The following is a 17,618-nucleotide window of genomic DNA, read 5'->3' as shown; positions in this document are numbered from 1 at the left end:
ATGGGTCGGACGTTTTGGGGCTTATCAGGTGGCTTTCCTGGGTTTGGAATGGCTATAATAGTGGCTTCAAGCATTTCGGCTGGGAAAGAGCCTTCACGGAATGCCTTATTAAATACTGTTGTTAGTTGAGGTGTCAGTTGATCTTGGAAGGATTTGTAATATAGGTTGGATAGACCGTCAGGGCCTGGGGATTTATGCAGGGGGAGAGAGGTAATGATTTTTGCCACTTCAGCCTGAGTGATAGAGTTAGACAAAAGGTCTCTCTGATGAGATGATAGAAATGGGAGCTTTAAATTCTTTAAATATGTGCTCATTTCTGAAGCAGGCGCCATATACGTTTCAGGTGAGCCCTGGAGATTATATAATGCAGACTGATCCGCCATTGCCTTTGGATCATAAATTTTGGTGCCACTAGCTGGGTGTATAGGTGGGGGATTGTGGACTTTGTCGCGCGCATTTTAAGGCGACGAGCCAGTAATTGTCCAGCCTTATTATCCTGTGAATAATACCAGGCTTTTATTGTTCTCAAGATTTTCTCGTATCTAAAAGGGAGGCATTCCCTGAGTTCTGTTCTGAGGGAGTGAATTTGGGTGGCTCTGTCGGAGGAGAAGGAGTTTTTGTTTAGGGATTCTAGTGATTAAAGTTGAGAAAGGATGTTTTACAGCTTTTGTTCTCTTTGCTTTTTTGCCTGATGACCCAGTTTAATAAAAATCCCTCTGATAAAGGCCTTATGGGCGTTCCAAAGACTATAGGGGTTTGAGACAAAGTTGCAGTTCAAGCTATAATAACTCCTTCAAAGCTATAGCCAGTTCTTCCTTATATACTGTGTTTTAAATTATATAGGGGCTACAGCGCCATTTTGTATCTCAAATGTTATAGGTTTCTTGAATAGAGAGAGACACGGCGGCATGATCAGACCGTTTATTAGGAATAAGTCTTATGCACAGGTGAGAAAAAGGAATAGTGACTCTCAGCAGCGTGGGGACTGGAGTTGCTCAGAGCTGATTTTAGGGAGAATCACATGTTCTATCAACTTCGTCCCTGGAGTCGTCCCTATAAAAGGGATTCAAAAAAAGTTCCCAGAATGTAGTTAATAGCTGCAGAGACGGTGACTATTCTGCCCTCTGTATTCCTCAGACTAGAGATAAATTGTGTCTGTCTTTGTCCCTTTGCTAAGTTGTCCAGCAAGCGCCCTGATTTATTGCCATATTTATGCAGACTTGCCTCAAATAGTGTGTGTCTTAGAGATTCTCTTTCTTTTTCACACTGGTCAAAAGCCCGGCGAGCCTCTACCCAACTCTCCTTGTTTTCCCCAGTGGGAGTATTTGTAATGGCCAGATCGGTTTGTCTGACTCTTTGACTAGCCTGTTCCAGCTAAAACTGTGTCTTTTTTTTCATACCATAAACATAGTTCATGGACTGCTTTGGAGGCAACCCAGAATAAATCAGGGGATTCTAGGTGGGCCTCATTATCACCTCAGTATTCCTTCCACCAACCTATTAACTTATTCACGAAATCTGTCTTCGAGACTAAGTGTGACGGGAAACGCCACAAGTAATCTGAACCACTAGGATAGGTGTCATTCAGTTCTAGTGTTACTGGGGCGTGGTCTGAGATGACTAAATCCCCTATTTCGGTGTGGTCTACTTTGCTCTGTAAGGAAGGGTGAACAAAGATATAATCAATTTTGGACCATGAACCCTGTGTGTGTGAGTAAAAGGTGTAACTTCTGTCATCTGGATGTAACAGATGTGATGGATCTATCAGGCCTTCACTCTTCATCAGTGGGCCTAAGGCCTTGTCTTGAGGCCCTCCATCTCTTGTTGTATGTGTAGATTGTCTGCTATTCTCTTTCCCTTGCACCATCGAGTTAAAGTCACCCCCCACAATTTTATGAGCACAGGAGTTTGCTAGTAGGGTTCCTTCCAAGTCTTGAAATAATTGAGTATTACTAGAGTTAAGGACCACATATGTTATAAACACTGTATCGGGTCTCCTGAACCTGCAGAGATACCTGTGCCCATCGTCCCTGACCATCAGCAGAAGATCCTAGAACTTGACAATTTAACTATCTATATCCTGCCCTCCACTTAACTGAAGTCGCCCCCAACCCCTGTCCCACCCGCATTATTTCACACGGTTTTTTAAGATGTCAAAGCACCATCCAATCTCTTATGTGGGGACCTCAGGCCCTTAACGTTCCAGGAGATTACTTTCAGAAAGCAGTAAATATATCTGGTGTATGATCGCATGGGAAAACCTGGATATAACCTGAAACTCCGGAGAGGCTGCAACCTTCGAAATAAAAAACAAAAACTTGTAAATTCTTCCCTCCCTCCCCCCCTTTTAAACATAACCTCCTCCCTATAAAAAATATCCTCTTCTTCTTCTTGTTTTCTCTCTTCTCTTTTTATTTTTTATTTTTCCTGACTTTCTTTTTTTTCTGGGCTGCAGGTATAAGCATTTTACATTTTACTAAGACATTTTACTAAGCATTCTGTATTAAGAATGCTATTATTTTCCCTTATACCATGTTATAAGGGAAAATAATAATGATCGGGTCCCCATCCCTATCATCTTCTAGCAACCGTGCGTGAAAATCGCACCGCATCCGCACTTGCTTGCGATTTTCACACAGCCCCATTCACTTCTATGGGGCCTGCGTTGTGTGAAAAACGCACAATATAGAGCATGCTGCAATTTTCATGCAGCACATAAGTGTTGCGTGAAAATCGCCACTCATGTACACAGCCCCATTGAAGTGAATGGGTCCAGATTCAGTGCGGGTGCAATGTGTTCACCTAACGCATTGCACCCGCGCAGAATTCTCGCCCGTGTGAAAGAGGCCTTAGGTTTTGTGTTTCTGTTATAAGGGAAAATAATAAAATCTATAGAACACCTAACCCAAACCCGAACTTCTGTGAAGAAGTCTGGGTACCAAATATGCCGATTTTTCTCACGAGCGTGTAAAACGCATTAAAACGCTTTGCACTTGCATTGAAAAATCGTGCATTTTCCCGCAACGCACCCGCATCTTGTCCGGCCCTCACACGTGATACCCGTGTGAAAGAGGCCTAACAAAATAATAATGGAATTGCTGTGCTTTTCACACCATTACTCCCCAAAACGATAAATGTTATATGATACATTGGATGTACTCCACAATTATGCCATTAAAAAATATAACTCATTCCTCAAAAAAAGAAAAAGTCCCCATACAGTTATGTTGATGAAAAAACAAATAAGTTATGGCTTTTGAAATGCTCAGATGAAAAATCTAAATTAGTCATCGTGTCATAAAGTACCAAACTAAGTTGCATCCATCTCAAATGGAGGTTGTCATGTTCTACTATTTTTGGTAAGAGTCTCTTTTTTTCCTGATTCTAGTAAGGCCTCCTGCACACGAAAGTTTTTTTTTCCGTTTACATTCCGATTTTTTGCATTCCATATACGGACCATATACGGAACCTTTAATTTCAATGGATCCGAAAAAAAAAAACAGAAGGTACTCCGTATGCCTTCCTTTTCCATATTTTCGTTCCTTTCAAACATAGAACATGTCCTATTATTGTCCGCATAACGGACAAGGATAGTACTGTTCTATTAGGGGCCAGATGTTCCGTTCCGCAAAAAACTGAATGCACTCGGATGTCATCCGTATTTTGTTGGGATCCGTTTTTTGTGGACCGCAAAATACAGAAAAATCCATACGGTCGTGTGAAGAAGGCCTAAGAAATATGAATGTTCAGAGTGTGCTGTGGACTTTGCGTTTTACTTTCCTCAACACAATCCCATTTCAGAGGACTACAGACAATTCCTTGGACTTAATTGCTTTATGTAGCTTTGACATGCACTATTAGGGCCCTTGCACACGACTGTATGCCCTCCGAGACATACAGTCTGTGAGCGGGCCATATCTCCCGGAGCGGCATTGATCGTGCGCAGGGGAGCGCACAGCATCATAGGTTACAATGATACCGTACACATTAGGCTGCCTGCGGTGCTATTGTCCCGCACTTATATGATCTAATGAGTGCAGGACAATAGCACCGCGGGCGGCCGGACGTGCACGGTATCATTGTAACCTATGATGCTGTGCGCTCCCCTACACACGATCAATGCCGCTCCGGGATATTTGGCCCACTCACGGACCGTATGTCTCAAAGCGCATAAGGTCATGTGCATTTTTTTTTCTCTGCAAATTTTAATGAAATCACAGCAAAAATGCAAATCTGACTATGACATGAGTACAGCCTTTTAAATCTTTCCAATGAACCGAATTTAACACAGGTGAAATCTAATTTAACCCATTAGGGAATGCCCATATGTGTTTTTATGGAAGCCACTAATGCACTTAGGACCTGCACATATGCTTTTTTATGGCAATGCAGGTTTAGCCTGCCATGTGTGTCTTGTGCTGGATGAAGCAGGTTTCAGGCTGTCTAATGATGACCATACTGGGTGCCAATGCCTTTACATGGTAGCAGGGGACTAATGAAGGCCCCCAAATATGCCTTCTGTAAATGCCAGAGGCACAACCTAATAGATTGCATAGATAGTAGAATATATTTGATATTGCTGTAAACATACTCAGAATAAAACTATCATGTTTTTTATCTCACTAAGTTAACATCACAAAATTTATAATGTAAAAAATCTATGGCAAAAGTGCAGTTTTTTTGTATTTCCCCCAGAAGGAGGCAATATAAGTTAATCAATGAGTTTTGTGCCATTAAAGACAACAATGTGTCCTGCAAAAACCAAGCCCTCTTATCTTCACTAATGGAAAGATTAAAAGAGATCTTAGAATGCGACACTGAAAAAATGAAAAATATGCTTGGCCCAAAACAGGCTGGTCACTATGGGGGTTAACGGAAAAATGTCATCAGAAAATGGCCTGTTGTTTAAGCCCTCAATCACACATACGTGAATTTTCACGGCCTGCCATCCTGCTGAGTGCACGGCGTCATTGGTTGCTATAACGCCATGCGCTTCATGCTGCCGCCGCTGTATTACTGTACAGCGGCGGCAGCACCAAGCACACAGTGTCATAGCAAGCAATGCTGTTGTGCGCTTGTGCACTCAGAAGGACGGCAGGCCAGGTTTTCACAGTATTCTCAATCTCTGTGCTCTTGATTTTATTTATTTTACTTGCTTACATTGCACCAACATATTCCACATTGCTTTATCATCACTTGACGAGGGTATTGGTTATTCCCGTTCGCCATCTCCATCCACCTTAATAGCCCACCTCTAACAACCCCTTTTTCCACCATTACACTTCCCCACCATTGCCTCCCATGACCAATAAAACACGGACCACCAGCTGGAAATGTAATGGCCACAGCAGCCGTTTATTAAATAACAAATACAACATAACATACATAATACTGTAAACCCCCCAATGGGGGGAGGTCCTTGAAGCCCCAAACATCGAGCTGCCGAACCAGGGTGAGCCATTCTTGCCTCCAGCCGTAACGCCCAGCTCAAAGGCACCACCGAATGACCCCCCCTCGATTCACCACAACCTCTCGGTCCACCTGGGAGTCCAGCCCCAACCGTGGGGCCCCCCCAATTGTCCTCAGCTTCCACCATGACCAACTCCAAGGACCCCTCCCCCCCACCACCACCAGCCGCCGTGACATGACCCTCCTAACAAAACCCTGCCACCTCACCTAACCCCGATCCCTGAAGAACTCCAACCAAAAGGGACGGGTGGGCGAGAGCTTCTCCTCTCTACCAAAATGGCGTCCTGCCTACCTCCTCTCACCCTATTTAACCCCTTAACTCCACCCCCCAGCTCAAACTAACCTATCCTATCCTCCATCCCTCCTTATAGCCCTCCCACTACCCTAATCCGACCCCCCCTCACCTCTAACTCACTAAACCAAACCCCCGTCATGGAGGCCTCCCCTAAAGGGGGCTCCGCCCCCCTCAGTCCGGCCATTGCTTTCTTTCTCCAGTGGGGCTCACAATCTAAATTCCCTATCAGTATGTCTTTGTAGTGCAGAACTACAAACAACATGATCTAGAGAGTCTGTCACGAGATAGCTATCCTATATGTGTCTACGTACAGCCACCCTGTGGTTGTTTTGTGAATTGCAGCCTGTCAATAGTTTTGCTAGCATGTTTCAATATTATATTTAATTTGTTTCATGAGAAAGTGGAGATTTTAACCAAATTAGAGCCAAATTATTTATGGACACCTCTGATATCTTCTCCGGCTGCTGCTGAACTTGGACAATGCTGATTACAAGCTACACTGAAAGGAGCTTTTTATAAGTGGCTGGAAATTGAGTTTGGGTCATGAATACAACTGGGCATATCAGCTGTCTCACATACCTGCTCATTTTAACATCAAATGGAAAAAGTTTTAGAAAGGATTATATAGCTATTATGACATGGATTTTTCAAGTAAGTCCACCAGTCTCATCAGGTCTAAGAGATCTATTTAATAATATATGCAGTTTGCACTGCGAAATCTGGTGATAGATCCTCTTTAACCCCTTCAGAATGCCAATAATTATGGAAATTGCTTTTTTTTTTTTTTCTATTAAACTAGCCATATTATTCTTTTGCAGGACAAGTTGTACTTTTTGATGGCACCACTTAATGTTTCATGTAATGTATTGTGAAACTGTAAAAATTGTAGGGTGAAAAAAACACCACCATTGTTGTTTAGGTTTCATTTTTACACCTTTCACGATTTTGTAAAAATAACATGACAACCTTAATCTGTGGGTCAGTACAATTACGGCAATGTCAACTACCATTAAAAACTTAAAAAAATGCTTTGTGTCCCCATAAAATCCACATATTATTTTTCTTCGACGGAGATGTAAAGAGGGCACAAAAACTGACACCACCTTTAGGTTACTATCATACACAGCTTTTATTGTAAAGAGCCATAGTTTTTGTGGCAGCTTTTGATGTGGTCTTTTGAGCCAAAGCCAGACGTGGATCCAGTAGGAGTGGCAAATATAAAATGAAGGATTTCCTGCTAGATCCATTTCTTGCTTTGGCTCAAAAACCGCAGTGGATTGTTGAAAAGAAAACAAAAACATACTATGTGTAAAACCACCCTTACAGGGTTTATATGACATTAGAAAAAGATCTCCATTTTGTCCAAAAACAGCGCCGCTAATGGCGTTAATCTGCAATACCAAACACAGTCATGGACAAGAATTATTTTTCTTAAAAATCTCATAAATCTATTTAGGCTTTTGGGCGAGACAGGTGACATGCGACCAAGTATCGCCATGTAGCAGTACAGTCAAAGAAAGGAATGGGGTCACAGTGCAACTCGCATGTTTGTGACCCCAGAATCACAAAAAAATTCAACCCTGCTGGATTTTTCTTTTTACCTGCTGTGTCCAAGATCGCCATGTAGCCCTAGCCTTAAAAAGATGTCACAGGATTTTCTGATATATCTTTATATGTCTGTCAAAGTTCTCAGTCATCCAGGTCACGGTATATTAGTAGTAATAAGGCCTCATGCACATGACTGTATTTTGGATCCACATTTTTTGTGGATTGCACATGGACTAATTCATTTCTATGGGTCTGCAAAAAAACAGACAGCATACAGATGTCATCCGTGTGCTATCCGCATCCATATGTTTGTCCCACAAATTATGGAACATGTCCTATTCTTGTCAATTAGAATGAAGAAATGAAACAGTTCTCTTCGAGAGCCAGTTGGATAACTAGCAAAACATCTTGAAGAGAAAATACAGAAAGTCCAATTGCTCTGACTTATTACTACTGATGATTTATCTGTATATAATGTTTTTAACCTATATTTTAACATCATTTTACAATTCAGTAAAAGAAAATTGTTTCTATTTTCTAGTAAAGAAGACCTCACTTCAACCATAACAAAAGTAAACCATGAACTGAGCCAAAAACAAGTTATCAGGTCTACTGGAAAACAGATGCCACAGCCATGAACTACCCTGGTACACTGGACTTCTGTTAAAATGGTCTTCTGTTAGTCAATCAATGTTTACAAGAACTGAGAATAGTTTTGGAATATTGTACACCCAACCGCGGTAGGGATGATCCTTCTACCACTATTTTGTCTTCACTATTTATTCCAGTGACTATGTGGAGTTTGGAAATATTATTGAAAAACAAATCACTGTTTATAAAGGTACCGGGTTTACGTTCCACAACAAATAACTGCCTCAAGGAACGTTAAAAAAAAATAATATAATAATAATAATAATAATATATATATATATATATATATATATATATATCTCTATGCACACACACACACCACACACCCACCTAAAGAATTATTAGGAACACCATACTAATACGGTGTTGGACCCCCTTTTGCCTTCAGAACTGCCTTAATTCTACGTAGCATTGATTCAACAAGGTGCTGATAGCATTCTTTAGAAATGTTGGCCCATATTGATAGGATACCATCTTGCAGTTGATGGAGATTTGAGAGACGCACATCCAGGGCACGAAGCTCCCGTTCCACCACATCCCACAGATGCTCTATTGGGTTGAGATCTGGTGACTGTGGGGGCCATTTTAGTACAGTGAACTCATTGTCATGTTCAAGAAACCAATTTGAAATGATTCGAGCTTTGTGACATGGTGCATTATCCTGCTGGAAGTAGCCATCAGAGGATGGGTACATGGTGATCATGAAGGGATGGACATGGTCAGAAACAATGCTCAGGTAGCCCGTGGCATTTAAACGATGGCCAATTGGCACTAAGGGGCCTAAAGTGTGCCCAGAAAACATCCCCCACACCATTACACCACCACCACCAGCCTGCACAGTGGTAACAAGGCATGATGGATACATGTTCTCATTCTGTTTACGCCAAATTCTGACTCTACCATTTGAATGTCTCAACAGAAATCGAGACTCATCAGACCAGGCAACATTTTTCCAGTCTTCAACAGTCCAATTTTGGTGAGCTTGTGCAAATTGTAGCCTCTTTTTCCTATTTGTAGTGGAGATGAGTGGTACCCGGTGGGGTCTTCTGATGTTGTAGCCCACCTTTCTTTCCCATTCTGACATTCAGTTTGGAGTTCAGGAGATTGTCTTGACCAGGACCACAACCCTACATGCATTGAAGCAACTGCCATGTGATTGGTTGACTAGATAATCGCATTAATGAGAAATACAACAGGTGTTCCTAATAATTCTTTAGGTGTATGTGTATATATATATATATATATATATATATATATGTACATACACACACACACACGCAAATAGCAGGAACTGGCACAATTTTGTTCAATTATGGTGACCAGGGAATGCATATTGCACTACTTGTACAAATGGAATTATGAGAATTGTTAGGTTAGATACATATGTGGCATCACAAGCAAGACTCTTACAACAGCAATATGATAACTGGCCCAAAGAGTTTCACTGTGAAGTTAGGAGTCTGAAAATCGGTTCCATTCATCGGATGGGGGTTCTTTTGGTGGCTAGCACATGGATTTTTTGCAATCCCAATCAATAGAACTGACTTTCAATTTTAGAAAATGTGAAGACACCCTAAGGCCTCATGCACACGACAGTGAATAATGGCCATGTGACGTCCGTCTAAGTAACGGCCGTCACACGGCCGTTTTTAGCACCAATGAAAGTCTATGGGGCTATTCACATGGCCGTTCTTTTAACGGCCAGAGAATAGCATCCGTCCATTGAAAGTGCACCTGTCTTACAGCTGTTAAAAACGGGTACACTATCTATATGGCCATTTAGGGGTTAAACCCCCCCCCCCCCCCCCCCAAAAAAAAAAAAACCTCACCTCACCCACTTGTTCGCGTTGCGGCAGTCTCTTCTCTCTTTATTGAGCAATACCTGCCGAAGGACCTGCGATCTGCGTGGTGACGTAACCACGTGGGAGCGCTCAGTGACATCATCGCGCACATCGCAGGTCTTTCGGCAGGTCCTGTTCAGTGAAGAGAGAAGAGACTGCTGCAGCGAGAGCAAGTGGAGAGGTTTTTTTTTGTAAAATCAACAAAAAAAATATATATTGATTATGGGGGCATTATTTAAACCATGGGGGAAATATTTAAGATGGGGCCCTACATTGGGGGCATTATTAAAGCTGGGGACAATAAAAAAGAATTTCTATACTAAGGGGAACATAATTTAAGATGGGGGCTTACATTGGGGCATTATTAAAGCAGGGGGCAGCAAAAAAATAAATAAAAATCCTACACAATGGGGGACATTATTTTAGCTGGGGGCCTACATGGGGCATTATTTAAGCTATGAAAATTTTTTTTACACGATGGGAGACATTTTAGCTGGGGCCAAAATAGACGACATTATTAAAGCTGGGGCAGCAAAAAAATAAAAATCCTACACTATGGGGGACATTATTTTAGCTGGGGGCCTACTATCCTGTGGGTGTTCTCAGAAGGGTGGGTTTAGAAATAACTGCCAATCAAATTCCTCAAAAACTGACGCAAAACGGATGCAAAATGGACATTAAATACGGACACACGGCCAGAAAATGGATGTACACACTGATGCAACATGGCCATGAAAAACTGACAGTGTGTCCGTTTTTTAACAGACTTTTTTTTCACTGTCGTGTGCCTGTAGCCTAAGACTGCAGAAAGACGTGACCTCAAAGCTCCTGTGCTGCTAGTTTCTTTTTCACCTGGTACTAGAAACATTATATTATCTGATGTAGAAAAATGACTTATTTGATGCTATATTGTAGAAGTAAAAAATTGAATCAGAAGGAAATCTCATCAATACCCTTGCAAAAAGCTGTTCTGAATCTTAGAGAGGTCTGACATTTTAAACCCATAGTAGCAATATTAGAGGGCAAAGTACCATACTATAAGGCTTTCGGATGTCAATGGCATGGGCTTTTTAACTTAGTATCGAATCTCTTGCCCAGCCAGGGTATATTTCCCTGTGACATAATGATTCTTCGGCCAGCTGTCCTCAGTTTATTCAAAGCGGTCATGACCCGTTTACAGGTGTATTCTATACTTTTTTATTCAATTTATAGTTTTTATCTGTGATAACCTCTATCTCACTCTCTCATACAATGCACTGGTATATCTAGAGATGTATATGCAGATACCAGTACATTCCGCATGAGAATAATACCATTAAAGTTTTTAGTCAGAGAAACTCCATCCTTTGACTACAGTTAAAGAGGTTGTCCGGGTTCAGAGCCGAATCCAGACATAACCCGTTCTTCACTCGTCCTGCCCCTCTGAGTGGAGCATCGGAGCATTTCATGGTCTCCCTTGCCCTCCACTGCATATGTCCAGATTCAGCCCTCAACCCAGAAGACAACCCCTTTAAGCCTGTGCCTTAACTGGTAAGGTTTCTAGCTCCCATCCAGCAGGTTCTGGGATCAAGACCTATAAGGGACAATCTGCAAAAAAAAGTCAGCATGCTGATTTTGGGACTCCATAGAGAAGAGTGGTTGGAAGGTTCAGCCCTGGTGGGCCCCATACCAATTGCATGTTCTGCCTCCATTGATGGTATGCCACAGCAGAGATGGAGATTTTGTGTGTTATGCAAAAGAACTCATTTCAGCTAATAGGCACATGAATCATTCTTGAGGTGATGTTTTTTTAAATTTAATATGAATTTAAAAATGTACAATTAATAAAAGTTTTAAAAAAACTGCTCTCGTGACCTTTGAGTTGAGTTTCTGGGAGGAATATTGATCAAATGCTGTATAATCATTTATGTCATTTATAGTTTTACAGTAAAGAACCAAACCATTGCATGTCCTTGTCTACACTGTGCTTAAAGTAACCATTCAGTGATCTTTAAACTGAAACAAGATGGTTTAATAGCATCTTCTTGGTTTAAGGAGAGGAAGACTGTACATGGATTACCCCAAAAAATTTCAACCCATTAGGAATGAGAAGCTCCAAAGCAGTATCTGTGACGTGCAGGACACGACAGTTCCATAACAATCCATGTTCTTCAGCTTCCAGTGATGTCTTTGTTTCTTTGACTGAAAAGTTGTTCACTTTTAGCAATAAGTTTTCTCCTAAACAAAGTGAAACAGCAGAGTAAGAAGAAGCAATATTGTCAGAAACTGATGACTACAGAGATGAGCTGCACTACGTAGCTGCTGCCCTCATGCCCTGCAGAAGCAGTCTATCACAGTTAGAAGTTCCTTCACCTGTGCCAACCACTGACTGACCAACATGAATTGCATCCTCTAGATTTAAAAAAGTGGTTCTTCAGCAAACCTGCTTTCTTAAAAGAATGAGGACATTGGATATCAATCAATGATGGACATCCAACATACCAGAGGATCCACTAGTGGGTCCAGACTCTGATACCATAGTGTACCCCAAGGCTCCAGAGAAAAAAAAGTTGGAGTTGCTCTTGAAGCCCACAAGAGTCTATTTCTTTTATTTAAAACCTAGATTAGACTATTGACGATATAGGGATTGGGCCCCAAGAATAATTTCCTCAAGTGGATCTAAGGAATCCCAGTCCAAACACGGTTTGCCTCTTTTTTTTCTACATGGTAATCAGTACTAAATGTATACCTCTGAGCTTGTAGGGACAGACTGCCTGGTACCCTACAATCCATTCATCAAGTAGACATGTTCTTATATCATGTATGGCTTTAAAATGTTTCTCTAAAAAAAGAAGGAAATTGTACTTCTCACAGGGCTGCCTACAGTTCAGTTAGGAACATCCTATCTTGGCGCTCATGGTAGTCCTCAATGATTGCTAATATTCTCAGAATTTACAGTAGGCAGTAAACTAATCCATGTGTAATGGATACAAGTGTTTATAGATAGAAACAAAATTACCTTAAATCAGCATTTTCATTCATCATAGACTGAATTCTGTGTTTGTATCTTGACTCCACTTTGCTGACACTTTGGTCAAAGCTTTTCTCTATTTTGTCAATTTGACTTTTCTTAAAAATAAAACATCAGAAATAAATGACATGACAGTTTTGTCTTTATAGATTGTACCATTTTCTTGAAGGCACTGGAAGATCTGTTCAGATTTTATCACCAAACACAAGTATGGATCCCAGGAGTGAACAGCGGAAAGTTGTGTGAATGTTTTTCTATGCCCCCACCTCTAAGCAGACAGATCTCAATGACTTAATAGGATGGAAGAACTTCCTCCGTCTGTTCCTACAAACCTTTACCTTACAATAACCACACCGACACCTTCTTTCTTTGGAGAAAATGACCATGACGGCCGAACTTTATTATTCATATACACGCGCTTGCTTTTCCTAAGACTGCCTTAAGCCCCTCCTATACCCACATCTATATACTGCCCGCGAATCTGTTGACCCTCCTCTTCCTCCCTTAAACCGACCCCTAGCCATGATTAACCTTAACCCTTCCCATCCTGCGGTCTTCCCCCTAAGTCAAGCCGCACTCCATTATGGCTGCGCCTCATTCCGTCGCTTTCATTCTAGCCAGTTGCAATCACAACCTTAAAGGGATTGTCTTACTTCAGCAAATGGAATGTATCATGTAGAGAAAGTTAATATAAGGCACTTACTAATGTATTGTGATTGTCCATATTGCGTCATTTGTTGGCTTGATTCATTTTTCCACCGCATTATGCAATGCCTGTATCCAGAAGTTACGACCACCCTGCAATCTAGCAGCAGTAGCCATGCTTGTGCATAATACGAAAAAGTGCTGGCCTCTCTGTGGCTAGGACCGTGGGAGCATGGATAGGCATGCATGCACAGAATCTGCCAACCCCCATCCCAGCCACCTCGTATCTGCGCTGTAGCAGTGGCCATAACCACTTCATGTATAATGAAGGAAAGTCATGTATAATGAGAAGGAAAAATTAATCAAGCCATGATTAATTTTTATTTAGCAGAAGAAATTTTTATTAAAAAAATTGTAATAAAAAAGTCACTCTTCACCTCACCCACTTTATCTGACTTTTGTATTGGAAAAAGTGGAACAGGTGTTTGTAAAATATGGTGCTCATCCCAAACAGTAAATTTCTCAATGTGTTTAGGCGAGACAAGTGATATAAATACATTGGTAAATTGTCCAGCTACCACTAGGGGGAGCTCAGTGCACAGGAGTTTATACATTATTTAAAAGAAATCTGTCAGCAAATCTAACTATATGTAAGGCTACTTTCACACTTGCGTTCCGCTTGTGAGTTCCGTTTGAAGGCTCTCACAAGCGGCCCCGAACGGATCCGTACAGCCCCAATGCATTCTGAGTGGATGCGGATCCGCTCAGAATGCATCAGTATGGCTCCGCTTGGCCTCCGTTCCGCTCAGCAGGCGGACACCCGAACGCAGCTTGCAGCGTTTTTGTGTCCGCCTGGTCGTGCGGAGCCAAACAGATCCGTCCTGACTTACAATGCAAGTCAATGGGGACGGATCCGTTTGACGTTGACACAATATGGTGCAATTTCAAACGGATCCGTCCCCCATTGACACCCCAAAACACATTCCCCAACTTCTCCTGAGTACGGCGATACCAGATGTGTGACTCTTTTTTGCAGCCTAGGTGGGCAAAGGGGCCCACATTCCAAAGAGCACCTTTCGGATTTCACAGGGCATTTTTTACAGATCTTGATTTCAAACTACTTCTCACGCATCTGGGCCCCTAAAATGCCAGGACAGCATAACTACCCCACAAGTAACCCCATTTTGGAAAGAAGACACCCCAAGGTATTCCGTGAGGGGCATGGCAAGTTCCTAGAATTTTTTATTTTTTGTCACAAGTTAGCGGAAAATTATGATTTTTTTTTTCTTACAAACTCTCTTATTCCACTAATTTGGAAGTTTTTATTTTTTGTCACAAGTTAGTGGAATATGAGACTTTGTAAGGAAAAAAAATCATTTTCCGCTAACTTGTGACAAAAAATAAAAAGTTCTATGAACTTACTATGCCCATCAGCGAATACCTTAGGGTGTCTACTTTCCGAAATGGGGTAATTTGTGGGGTTTTTCTACTGTCTGGGCATTGTAGAACCTCAGGAAACATGACAGGTGCTCAGAAAGTTAGAGCTGCTTCAAAAAGTGGAAATTAAAATTTTTGTACCATAGTTTGTAAACGCTATAACTTTTACCCAAACCATTTTTTTTTACCCAAACATTTTATTTTTATCAAAGACATGTAGAACAATAAATTTAGCGAAAAATTTATATATGGATGTCGTTTTTTTTAAACAAAATTACAACTGAAAGTGAAAAATTTCATTTTTTTGCAAAAATTTCGTTAAATTTCGATTAATAACAAAAAAGTTAAAATGTCAGCAGCAATGAAATACCACCAAATCAAAGCTCTATTAGTGAGAAGAAAAGGAGGTAAAATTCATTTGGGTGGTAAGTTGCATGACCGAGCAATAAACGGTGAAAGTAGTGTAGTGCAGAAGTGTAAAAAGTGGTCTGGTCATGAAGGGTGTTTCAGCTAGGGGGGCTGAGGTGGTTAATAGGGTCTCCTGACTTTGAAATCCGAAAGGTGCTCTTTGGAATGTGGGCCCCTTTGCCCACCTAGGCTGCAAAAAAGTGTCACACATGTGGTATCGCCGTACTCAGGAGAAGTTGGGGAATGTGTTTTGGGGTGTCATTTTACATATACCCATGCTGTGTGAGAGAAATATCTCAGCAAAAGTCAACTTTTCCCATTTTTTTTATACAAAGTTGGCATTTGACCAAGATATTTATCTCACCCAGCATGGGTATATGTAAAATGACACCCCAAAACACATTCTGCAGCCTAGGTGGGCAAAGGGGCCCACATTCCAAAGAGCACCTTTCGGATTTCACAGGTCATTTTTTACAGATTTTGATTTCAAACTACTTCTCACGCATATGGGCCCCTAAAATGCCGGTGCAGTATAACTACCCCACAAGTGACCCCATTTTGGAAAGAAGACACCCCAAGGTATTTCGTGATGGGCATAGTGAGTTCATGGAAGTTTATATTTTTTGTCACAAGTTAGTGGAATATGAGAGTTTGTAAGAAAAAAAAACAATCATCATTTTCTGCTAACTTGTGACAAAAAATGAAAAATTCTAGGAACTTGCCATGCCCCTCACGGAATACCTTGGGGTGTCTTCTTTCCAAAATGGGGTCACTTGTGGCGTAGTTATACTGCCCTGGCATTTTAGGGGCCCATATGCGTGAGAAGTAGTTTGAAATCAAAATCTGTAAAAAATGCCCTGTGAAATCCAAAAGGTGCTCTTTGGAATGTGGGCCCATTTGCTCACCTAGGCTGCAAAAAAGTGTCACACATGTGGTATCGCCGTACTCAGGAGAAGTTGGGGAATGTGTTTTGGGGTGTCATTTTACATATACCCATGCTGGGTGAGAGAAATATCTCGGCAAAAGACAACTTTTCCCATTTTTTTTATACAAAGTTGGCATTTGAACAAGATATTTATCTCACCCAGCATGGGTATATGTAAAATGACACCCCAAAACACATTCCCCAACTTCTCCTGAGAAGGGCGATACCACATGTGTGACACTTTGTTGCAGCCTAGATGCGCAAAGGTGCCCAAATTCCTTTTAGGAGGGCATTTTTAGACATTTGGATCCCAGACTTCTTCTCACGCTTTAGGGCCCCTAAAAAGCCAGGGCAGTATAAATACCCCACAAGTGACCCCATTTTGGAAAGAAGACACCCCAAGGTATTCAATGAGGGGCATGCCGAGTTCATAGAAAAAAAAAATGTGGGCACAAGTTAGCAGAAAATCATTATTTTTTTGTTTTTTCTCACAGTCTCCCTTTCCGCTAACTTGAGACAAAAATTTCAATATTTCATGGACTCAATATGCCCCTCAGCGAATACCTTGGGGTGTCTTCTTTCCAAAATGGTGTTATTTGTAGGGTGTTTGTACTGCCCTGGCATTTGAAGGTCTCCGCAATCATTACATGTATGGCCAGCATTAGGAGTTTCTGCTATTCTCCTTATATTGAGCATACGGGTAATGAGATATTTTTTTTTTCCGTTCAGCCTCTGGGCTGAAAGAAAAAATTAACAGCACAGATTTCTTCATTCGCATCGATCAATGTGGATGAAAAAAATCCACCAGAAAGGCTGGGCATAAAAGCTTCCCGGGTTGGCGGATATAAATTGAGTGCCATCCGATTTGTTTCTGCCACAACTAAGTCCAAGAGCTCCGCAGTCAAGAACAGCTCAAAAAATCCCAGGGCCGAACCGATTTGAGCTGTCTCAACCCGAACTCCAGACTGGGCGGTGAAAGGGAAAACTACAGGTGCGGCTGAAGTTGGGGACTGCCAATCAGGATTTTCCAACACCTCAGGGACTCTAGGGGGTCTACGGGCCTGTCTGTGCGGGGTAACTATTGCACGTGCCACCGTACCAGCTTCAACTGCCCTTCTGGTGCTCGCCACTTCACTATGTTGTACGGCAGTGCTGGTACTAGGTCCAGGGAGGGCTGCGCTGCTGGTGTATGCCTCACCACGTAATCCGACAGCGCCAGCCCCACTCTGCTGCCCTTGAAGCGGATCCTGCACAACCTGTGGTCTAGCAACACGGGGCCGGGTACGCCTGGTGGTATCAGGGACCTCAACCTCCTCGTCCGAACTTTGTGTCAGACTGCCACTGCTTTCTACAGGTTTATATTCTGACCCGCTAGATTCATCAGATGAG

At 41.8% G+C, this 17,618-nt stretch overlaps 2 protein-coding genes across 4 annotated transcripts in view; one reads left to right on the top strand and one right to left on the bottom strand.

Annotated features, from left to right (window-relative positions):
- Positions 1-8,187, top strand: part of LOC122945780 (caspase-8-like) — a 56,656-nt gene extending 48,469 nt beyond the window's left edge. Inside the window, exon 5 of the mRNA XM_044304970.1 lies at positions 7,854-8,187. Coding sequence (XP_044160905.1) covers positions 7,854-7,879 — 26 coding nt within the window. The 3' untranslated portion in view covers positions 7,880-8,187. The remainder of the gene's footprint in view (positions 1-7,853) is intronic.
- Positions 8,188-10,467: 2,280 nt separating this feature from the next.
- The window catches only part of LOC122945132 (spindle pole body component 110-like), an 87,092-nt gene continuing 79,941 nt past the window's right edge, over positions 10,468-17,618 (bottom strand). For all 3 annotated transcript variants that reach the window (XM_044304023.1, XM_044304022.1, XM_044304024.1), the window contains 2 exons: positions 12,803-12,912; positions 10,468-12,021 (listed from right to left, as the gene is read on the bottom strand). In XM_044304023.1, coding sequence (XP_044159958.1) covers positions 11,955-12,021; positions 12,803-12,912 — 177 coding nt within the window. In that variant the 3' untranslated portion in view covers positions 10,468-11,954. The remainder of the gene's footprint in view (positions 12,022-12,802; positions 12,913-17,618) is intronic.

The sequence above is a fragment of the Bufo gargarizans genome, chromosome 8 (genome assembly GCF_014858855.1).
Source record: "Bufo gargarizans isolate SCDJY-AF-19 chromosome 8, ASM1485885v1, whole genome shotgun sequence".
In the NCBI taxonomy this organism is placed as follows: Eukaryota; Metazoa; Chordata; class Amphibia; order Anura; family Bufonidae; genus Bufo; species Bufo gargarizans.
Note: the sequence above shows the minus strand (reverse complement) of the source record. Positions and strands in the feature narration are given on the sequence as shown.